The 10500-nt window shown below is 39.0% G+C and overlaps 1 protein-coding gene across 1 annotated transcript; it reads left to right on the forward strand.

The window, feature by feature from the left end:
• Nucleotides 1-2104: 2104 nt before the first annotated feature.
• On the forward strand, nt 2105-8858 carry LOC122968723 (lymphocyte antigen 6G-like). The gene is made up of 3 exons (XM_044334138.1): nt 2105-2509; nt 6010-6150; nt 7982-8858. The coding sequence occupies exons 1-3, from the start codon at nt 2440-2442 to the stop codon at nt 8167-8169; spliced, it is 399 nt and encodes a 132-aa protein (XP_044190073.1). The 5' UTR covers nt 2105-2439; the 3' UTR covers nt 8170-8858.
• The last annotated feature ends 1642 nt before the right edge of the window (nt 8859-10500 follow it).

The raw sequence follows: 10500 nt of genomic DNA on the forward strand, positions 1-10500 counted from the left end.
TAAAGGGAAGCGAAAGAGACCCCGGAGGATTTCACCAACCAGCCAAATTGGTGGGGCATCAAAGTCTCTACAAACTGAAATCTCTAACCTCACCGCTCCCCGTGTAGTTTCCAGACTTTTTGTTTTGATTTAGCTGCACATAGCCGGCAGAATCTCTGCCCATGTTGTAGAGTATTGTGGTCAAACATTACTGGATTACTGCTTATTAACACTGCAGAGAACCCGCCGGGCTGCGGTTAATACATAAGACTTAATGGCCATTTTCAGTTTCATGTCCTCTACAGTTCTTAGGGCAGGGTTATATGTGACGACAGATGCCCAGAATTAAAGCCCACAGAGCAGAATTAACTTTTCATGTGTTTCCTCCTCACATCCTTGTTGTTTCTTCTTGGTCATTGCTTGCACATCCTCGGGCTCTTTTATACTCCTTCCTCTGGTGTCTTAATTGCAATTTCATCAAGAATTTAAAGCCATGTAGCCTCTCTCTATTCTTGTCACTGTCAGTCCAAACTAGCCACCGCAAGGGACTTCAAGGGAATTTAAAGCAGCTATTGTGTGTCATAAGATAAGTCAGGAGCAGCTCGGGGAAGACTCACTTTCATCATTGTTGTACTGCCGGACCTCCTCTACCCCTCCAAATCCATCCTTCCCTCACTCCCTCTTTCATGGCTTTATCACTCAAAGGCTCAAGCAGCTCAGCAGAATATAAATGAATAAGAGCTGTAAGATGGGGGGAAGAGGGAAAAGGTCGAGACAAAAATTGCATGTGCACACCAGCGTTGGGACCACTCTATTATGCTCTACACCACTCGGTTCGGTTGTGTTGACACCATGTGAAAAATTTCACATTATAGATTCATCATGCCCGTCCATGACAAATGGGAATCTTGGCATGCTGAGTCGTACGTGTGTGTGGGTGAGTGTTACTTTTAGAATTAGGATAAGACATAAGATAAGGATTTTATTATAGAAAGGCTCGCGGTTACTCTTCACACGCATAAAATGGAATATTGATTCAAGTTAAGCTTAAAACAGCATCTTTTCCACTGTTATGCACACACACACACACACACAACTGTCCACATGGCCCTTTTCTACCTACCATATGCTTCACACAGATAGAACACACTGCTGGCATGTCTCTCGCCCTGTTTTTCTTTCACACTCATACACACACACAAACAATGACTCATGAATAGAAGCACCGAGAGGAGAGACAACTCACCCACAGCTGCACACACTTAGAAATAAAAAGAGGCACATATGTGTGCGTGTGCAAGACAAAAAGATGACATGATTAGGCATTGTTTGTTTTGTAAATGAGCTCTAATTATCTGGATTCCACTGCAAAACATACAGCACCAGTCAAAAGTTTGGTCACACTCTCTCATTCAAGTGAATGGGAGGGTGTGTCCAGACTTTTGACTGTATGTGGAAAAATCTGTACCCGCCACAGTAAATATGTCTTAATATGAATGACAGCGATCATTGGCAGCCATCTATCAGGCCGGACCATATGTTGCTTTGGGTGGGGAGGGAATGAGAGCTTACTGCAAAGCCTGCCTTATCCTTTGGCATTACAGTCTCTAAGAAAGGATTTACTCTTTAATTCTTGATTAGATAGAATTTTCTCCCCAGTGTGCGAGCACAGTGATACACTGAGCAGAGATAACCTGCCCTGTTGGGGAAGTGTGTGTGTTTGTTTGTGTGCGTGTTTGTGAGTCCTTTGGCATTGCTACCCCTCACACACATGCACAGACTCACTCACGTACACACACACCAACCTGCCCCCTGGTGTGCCATCCCATTTAGTGCCAGGGCTTTTAACACTTTGTGATAGGGCTATTATTAGAAGAGATGGATTATCAATCAGGAATTAATCCTGATTGATGTGTTTGCCTCAACTGGAAAAGGGACACATTCACTGCGGCACTGTTTGTTTTTATCTCTGTGATTAGAGTAGGTGGTTCTTTCCCCCCCCCTTTTTTTTTCTTCTTCAGGAGGTGACATGAGAGCAGAGAGGATTTTTTTTTTTCTGTTGTTGTGATCAAACCACTAGTTCCACCAGCTCCTCCATGCTCAGGAGGCAAGGAGACCGCTGAGGAAGACATTCATTTATTTAGTTCCTTTACTCATTCATCTTCCTCCCCCCCTCATCCCTTTTGCCTGACTGGCTGCTGAGCTGACTGACTGCCTGGATGGTTGGCTCCCTCTCTCACTGGACTCTCACTGGCAGTGCACTCACACACTGCATGAGCTTCAGTGAGGCTGGGGTGGAGAGAGACAATCAGGGCTGTTCGGGGCTTTGAAAAGTGGGATCGCCGCTAGATTTCTCTCTCTCTCTGACTGTTTTTGTGGACTATTAAATGAGAGCAGAGGAAATCTCTGGCTCACTCTCCTCCAGCACTGAAAACTGACCATCTCTACTGTGCTGCATCCATGACTTTACATACATGGCTGGTGTATGGGCTTGGATTCATCTTGGTTTGGGTGCTCTGCTTGACACGGGGTGAGTGGGATATGTTTTCGCCTTGAAATGTAAAGTGTATGTTGTAGATATGAACATACTGCGTTGGTGTGTGTGTGTGTGTGTGTGTGTGTGTGTGTGTGTGTGTGCATGCGTGTGTGTGTGTGCACGCTCCCACACGTGCATGCAGAAAAAGCACCGGCCACTAATGACATGACAAATATATAATCCGTACTTAAAACAATCTTTTCCAGCCAAAATAATCTATAACATGATGTACAGTTATACAGGTAATATATTTCTACTGCAGTATATAAATAAGTACAGTAAAAGTATTATGAAAAACAACTTTAAATGTTTGCAAAATATAAAAATAATAGCGCAGTCGCATTATAGAAAATAAGCTGGTGAGTGTTCTAGACCGAAACCAACAGAATTGATCATGGTAATATAATGAGTGGCCATGTCGAAAGGTGATTCCAATAAATATGCCTTTGTTCTGCATGTAATTGACCTGGGAGTTCAAATCTGTGCCTCCTGACAATAGTTAATATCTATAGGTAGCAAACTAAATTTCCCTATAGAGCAATAACGAATGACCTGCACTCGGCTTTGCTGTAACCTTTGTTTCAGATGAGGGCCAAACAATAGGAAATTGGGTTTTGTTGTGTGCAGAGATGTCGTTTGCTTGATTCTTTCTCAGTGTTTGGTTTGAGTCAGATCACCTCTGATCCTAACCCCAAACCAGACTGAGGGTGAAGTAAACTCTTGGTCAGACTAATGATATCATGTTTATCTTTATCCATGAAAGGCAGTGGGTGAAGCAACAAAGCTGGACATAAATATAATTCTAGTGCATTATAAACAGCATTGGATTTTCAAATGAATGTTATTTGAAAATGAGCCTATATTTGGAATAACATAATATGCGTAAGCCATATTATTGTCACATGAGAAAGGTAATCCATCTGAATGTAATCTAACATCTGTGATTTAAAACATACAATATTCAATAGAAATTCGAAAGATGATGATGATAGTATTAGGGTTTTTTAAAAAAAATAACCATTAAGCAAACATCACTAGAAGACACTGAGCTTAGTGCCATAATAGCACTTTTTTTTACTACCTGTGATATATTATGTAATTCTTGATTGCAGTATGCATTCAGAATTTGATTCTTATATGTTTATGGTGCCTTAAAAGCTCATTTTCAATCCAAATATCCTTATTATATTTTTTTAATGTTTCTTGTTTGTCTTCTTGTGTTGTATACTTTTCCCTTTCAATTGTCTTATACCTACATGTTTCTTGTACATGTATAATTGGCTCAGTTTTGAAATGCAAATGAGTTGTTTGCAACGTGTGCTCAAAGCAAATACATGATACTAAATAGTTAATCAGATTTAGGTCACAGTAGATTTAAATATCTTTGGACTTAATCAACCTTTGCAGTGCACACTAGGACAGGACCTGGTGTATAGTCATAACAAATTGCATTGTACCATGGGAGTTTAATGTCTTTCCAATATGTCCTCATTACGTTGACAAATGCTCATGCCCGGCAGCTTTTGTGTAACAACATGGTATCACGATGAATTGTTAAATCGGGTTGTTTGCCAGATGTAAATGACCATTCCGCTGTTTTTCATTTCCAGCACCTTACTCATCTCTAATGAAATACTCTAGTATTTATGAAAGCTTTCACTGCATGCTGTATCACCAACAGGGGAATATGACACATCCCCTAAAAGCTGGCATGTGCGCTCTGTCCCTGTGAGGCTTTACATTGATTCCAGCAGATTTCTAAAGTGATTTTTGTAAGAGCATTTGCCTGGGATTAGTTTCCTCCTGAAAGCTCCATCAGAGCTTTTGGTGGGCTATTTAACAGAGCAGAGGCAGCGAGAGGCTCACGCCCGCGCTCTGCCCTCGCACTCAGTCCACAGGGCTGCACAGATAAAGAGGGAGGATTGGTTTCAGGCAAAGCTGATCTTCCATCTTGTGTGTATGGGATTTTGGAGGTCGGGCACAGGTGTGTGTGAGGGGTCTGAATTCACGGACAATCCCTTTAAGCTCTAGTGGATTTGTTCTGTTTAGGCTTAGCCTTACTTTCTTGAGAGAGTTAGACATTTGGGAAGCGAGACAGCGGCGGAGGACATCAGGGAACTAAAGCTGGAAGAAGTCTTTATATTTCTGAAAAGATATGCCTTAAAATTCCTTTGTATCAGCTTTTAATGTGTGCTAGCTCGTCTCTCATTTTTTGGCGTCAGTTCAGAAGGAAAACTAAACTGCAAAATCTAGCTGCATGCATGTTGACTTAGTCCCTCTCGAGTCCTGTAGCTTCCACCACTTACAGGGTGCTGAGTGGTAGAGACACGGCTTTGAGATCGCAAGCTGGAGCTGGCAGGCAGACAGCTTGGGATGGGGTGTACTACTGAGGGTGAGTCACCCTTAAGCAGAAGCTTTAGAGGAGGAAGAGGAGAGGAGTGGAGAGGAGAGGAGAGGAGAGGAGTGGAGAGGAGAGGAGAGGAGAGGAGAATTAGCTTTTTTGCACTGTTTATGTACTTATTGTATCAAAGCTGAATGACTGTTTGGGTGTTGTCTACCATACATACTGTATGTGTTTCATGATATAGTGGGGATAGGCAAAATGATATAAATTAAATAAAATAATGGACATTTTTAACTCTGAAGTGATGACCTCAACAACACTGCTACGGTTTGTCTTATTAGGTTGGATGTCTACCAGCAGCAACAGTCAGTTTTAAAAGAAACACAAAACACTTTCACATGTGAGTTTTCAAAGCAAGATGACACAATTAAGAGAAATCCAAAAAGACCAGATTATGTGCAGCCAAATATTCAGATACACCAGTCAAGAAAACATTTAATGTGCCAACAGGAACATGTTAAGGTGAATAGTCTTGATGAAATTAGTAAGGTGTTTTTCAGGAGATAACTGGTGATACAGAGAAACAGTGATATATGGACACATACAGAAGGGGTTGACAAATGCCCAATAATGTGACCTAATATAACACACCTTTATTGCAGTTTTTTAGTTTCATAATCTTTATGTTGTTTTATTGATGCTCCATATTTCCAGATGTTCTGCCCACCACTGTAGGTGTCAGTCTTTTATTAATGATGATGATAATAATAATAATAATAATAATAATAATAATAATAATAATAATAATAATAATAATAATAATAATAATAATAATAATGTGAAAATTGCATATTGAAATCTTTATAATAATAATCATAATGGTGGTATGAGAGGCTTCCAGTGATCCCCATAGGTTCTGTCTGGATCTCCTGTCTGTAGTACAGTATATGTGCTGATAACACTCAGCTTTGATGGAACGTCTTCTCATCTTTACTAGCTATGTATGCTATTCCTTCCATAACAGTAAAAAAGCAGCAGGGAAGGTTCCATTGCTTATGTATTTTTGTGGTGTTACACAAAACAAGCTGCCAGATTATCTTAAATTGCACCCTAATAAGTTGTCATGTACTGTTCTGTGTGTCCCCTGCAGTCCAGGGGCTGCAGTGCTATGGCTGCAACATCATCCAGGGCCAGAGGTACGTGGACGTGGGCTGCTCCAACCCAGAGGTCATTACTTGCACCCACTCACACAAGGGCTTCAAACACCGTTTCTGCATCAAGACAGAGAGCAGTGAGTAAATCGCTCATGAACAATATTCAAAATTGAAATATATTCTTCTCTTCTCTTTATCGTGTAACTAAGTCAGCTAATGAGTCTATGTATGATACTTATTTGCAGAATATTTATGGAGTAGCAGATTATTATTAAATCATGATGAATTCACTGTGACGTGCCACTGGACATAGGCATAATCATTTTTAATCATACTTTCATGTGAATGTTCTTGGTCTGCTGATGTGAATATTCAATTGCTCCCTGCGCTGAGGGTAGTTACATAACCCTACTTTGGTGCGCTTTGCTGAGTAAATTATAAGTCATTCATTGTTTGATGTTAAGTCAAATGGAGGATGTAGACATCCTCGACAGGATGGTGACGGTCAGATGAGTAGTTCTGCTGATATCCATGGAAGCGTGGACAATCCAGCTGTTCGTTTGCTCGACGTCTAAAGGATCCGCTCATGTCGAAAGGGCTGATGAGGCACCTTTTTCCATTTGCTAAGGGAAATTGTAAGCTCAGACGAGGACTGACAACACACCATCAATATGACAAGCACTTTGTCAAAAATCTTGAAGCAGTCTTGGCTGTAATCTGTGGCCAGTCAGCCTGTTAATCTTCATGTGACCCTGCCAAACCCAAATCAAATAGATGTTGGTGAAGTTCCATAAGAGTCTTAGAGTTCTAGTTGCCTTTGTCCTCAGAAACAAGACATCTGTCCTTAAACCATAACCAGTTCAATGCCTTTCTCTCCTCAACAATGTCCTCTCACTTCTCAGCCATTTCCATCCACTGAAATTAAGTCCCTAGACAGGTGAGGAACTGTAGTGGAAGTAAAGTAATTATGTGATGTTAAGATAGGCTGGACTAAGAATTATCATCATGATTTAACATTTTGTATTACTGCACTACACAACAGGTGCATTGTCTCATATGAAACAATCCAAACACGGACACTGAGCTGAAGCAAGTTTATAGATTAATGTACTGATGGTCACTTTAAAAACCAAGCCTGGAGAGCCAGGTTGGCCCTGCCCTCACCCAGAAAACCTGATCACTCTTCACTTTCAGCTTGGATTTTAACACAGCAAACACTTCTAAGCTCCATGTTGTCTAGGGATGTCAGTTTGTCTTTTAGATTATAAACGACAGATATGTTGTCAAATGCTAATTAGAAAAAAATAACCATAGTAACCACAGTAAAATCTCATCATAGAAATTAACTGGAAAGGCATAGAAAAGCTGAAGTAGGGCATTTTATTCATATTTGGGGCATTTCGTAATTTATTAATTATTTTAATTAATAATTCACTGATGGATAGTATTACTGTCTCAAAAACTATCAGATTCAAATTATGCATTTTATCTTAAATGGTTCTTAGGACTCAAAAAAATGACAATATCAAAAACTTTATAAATTATCAGATGGATAATTGATGACCAAAACTCAGAGAATCTCCAGCTCTGCAGCTCTAACATAAGTGGGGATTTAGGTTTGACATGCTTTATTGTAATGTTGAAATGCCTTGTTTGTATATTTTTTCAGTATAAAGCCATTACATTACAGATTTATAGGCTCTATAGACTAAACAAAATATTCTGAATGTAATAACGCTCCTCCAAGTTTTTGATCTCTTGAATTTAAGAGTAAAAGATGGACTACTTTCAGAGGTTTCTCAGCTGTGTATCCTGTGGAGTAAGCCTTTAAGACCTCTAAATGTCTTCCTCATTACACACTTGCAGTATTTGATGCTTACTTATGCTTTTTTTCTTGCTGAGCCAAACACCAGCTTGTCACTCTTCTCTGACTGACTGTCTCCCCCCACCCTCCTCCTGTCCTTCCAGCGGCCCTGGGTATTGTCCTGACCAGTGGTTGTGCCACATCCAGACACTGCCAGCAACAAGAGCTGCCAGGGGTGCGCATCCACTGCTGTGACTCAGACCTTTGTAACAGCGCACCCTCCTGGAATCCAGGCACATTACACTACATTTGTGCACTAGCCGCCCTCTTGCTGCTGAGGATGTGGCTGTGATTTGGAGTCACTCTAGAGAGGAGCAGAGCGTCACTTTGCTGCACATGCAGAGTATGGGAGAAATGTTTTGTATTAAAAACTCATGTCTTATCTTAGCTGTTAATGTAAAAGGGCTGAATGAGAGTTTTACTCTGTTGTGGTGTTACTGGCGAGCACCTTGAAATAGTAACTTTGTCATATTGTTAGATTGAACTTACAGTCAGAGAAGTGGCAAATATCTGTGAATATGTTTGATCAAAATAATGATGAAACGGCTTGCAGTCGTCACTGAATTTATCATACACATCCACTCACTCAAATGTAGCTGGAAGTATATGGGACACTATGAGACATTTGTTGCCATGAAAGGAAATTATCTCAGAGTTATCAGTTCATCAAGTAAAGGCTTCTTATATCAGTAATGCAGTGGCGCACTGACTTCACTTTTATAAAGGCTTAGATCCTCTTGTACTGTAAGACATACACCCCTTTTCTCTGTTAAGGAGTTCATTATCTTTGTCAAGATAAAAAAAAAATATTTGTGTGGGCTATGTTCTTTTAAAGTCTCGGGCTATTTACTTTGCAAAATGAAGTATATTTTTTTAGTTTGCTGTCCTGTTCTCCCAGCTAAGCTTGGGAAAGCACACTGCATGTGGTTATATGTACGATTGTAAGAAATACTGTACAGTGAAAGCATGACATGTTGTGAATTACTGTATTAAAATGTTTCATATTTTTCAAAAGAAAAATGCTTTGATCTCTGACATTTTTTCTCTATGCAAAGACGCACCATGAATGCCACATACAACACATAATCAGAGCGATCTAAAATTACTTGTGATTCACATGATTACCGATACATAGAGTTTAATGCCAAGACATTAAACTGTAGACAGAGAGACAGTATTTGCTTTGAACATATTAGAAAAGCTAAATCATACTGTACATGTTGTAAAATGTACGATTTATACACTTTGTATAAGAACAATATGATTAAGGCCACTTTCATAGAGACATATACTACATTACACTTACATACTGTCTGTATTATATAGGGTATGTACTAATTAACTACCATGTACTTACACATTTGTATATCACACACACTAGGGGTAGGTGATATGGCAGTACAGTGAGATTTATAATGTGGTCTATATGATCAGAGATTTTCGAGGCAATTTTGCATCAATTTGATAAAGTTCCTTGATTTGGCTGATATCTAGATTTGCAGGATTAGCTGCAAAATGACATTTCTGTCCAGTTATTTTATCTATTAACAGTTTCCACAAGGATAACATGTATTGTATTATCATATCAATATTGTTATATAAAATAAAAATCAAATATCATGATAAAGTTTTTTCCCCGAATTTCAAACCCCTAACAAATACCTGTTTCAAAACATACTGTAGTAGCCCAACATTGTATGAAATCTGTATACAATTGTCACAGAAAGGCAACATTAGAGCTGTCTTACACAAAGACATTTTGACACAATGGAAGCTTGCCAGCTCCAAATATTTGATAAACACTTCATATTGACTTTCCTTATGCTGATTGTTTGCTTGCAACAAATGTGTTATTCTAACCAAATGCAAAAGACATTTTTCCAATGAACACATTAACACATTTTAACCTGGCTTCAAATGTGGGCCTTCAAGATGTCAGCTTGTTTCTCACAGACAGATGTGAAACGAAGCAACCAATGCAATAAAAAAAACACACTTCCTTGCTTTATATCTCAATCATCAGCAAAGGTTTTATGAAGCAACTAAAGATGTTATTCCTGAAGAGTAAATAAGCAAAATGGGTTTTCTTTCATTTCTTTAAAGTATTTATGTTCAAATGAACTAAGATTATAATTCTGTCATAATGTCAATCCGTTTAAATGGTTTTATGTTAATGTGTAGTAGTAATTGGTGCCAATGCAACAAGTATTTGAGTACAAATTAACAATAAATTATTTTTAGTATGGGTTAGAGGGATCTAAATGGCTAAAACTCACATCTCACAATAAGTCAAGCACGGTGAAACACTAACCTAAGTGCACAGAGTCTGAAAATGTCTATCACTGTTTCCCAAAGCCCAAGGTCCTCAAATGTCTTGTTTTGTCCACATGTACACAACCCAAAGATATTCAATTTACTATCACAGAAGACTAAATAAACCAGAAATCATTCAGATTTGAGAAGCTGGTATCAGAAATTTTTTCTTAAAAAATGACTCAAAACAATTAATCGATTATCAAAATAGTTGGCGATTAATTTAATAGTTGGCAACCAATAGATTAAAGGGGAGGTTCACAATTTTTCGAGTGTATCTTAAAACAGTCATACCTATGAACACTGAAAG

This window comes from Thunnus albacares, chromosome 18 (genome assembly GCF_914725855.1).
Source record: "Thunnus albacares chromosome 18, fThuAlb1.1, whole genome shotgun sequence".
Taxonomy (NCBI): domain Eukaryota; kingdom Metazoa; phylum Chordata; class Actinopteri; order Scombriformes; family Scombridae; genus Thunnus; species Thunnus albacares.

What these genes read in the sequence shown, in the direction of transcription:
- LOC122968723 (XM_044334138.1), top strand. Translation starts at nt 2,440, where the DNA reads ATGACTTTACATACATGGCTGGTGTATGGGCTTGGATTCATCTTGGTT. An exon ending in GGTGCTCTGCTTGACACGGG is followed by an intron (nt 2,510 to 6,009) that starts GTGAGTGGGATA and finishes TGTCCCCTGCAG; the next exon opens with TCCAGGGGCTGCAGTGCTAT. An exon ending in CTGCATCAAGACAGAGAGCA is followed by an intron (nt 6,151 to 7,981) that starts GTGAGTAAATCG and finishes CTGTCCTTCCAG; the next exon opens with CGGCCCTGGGTATTGTCCTG.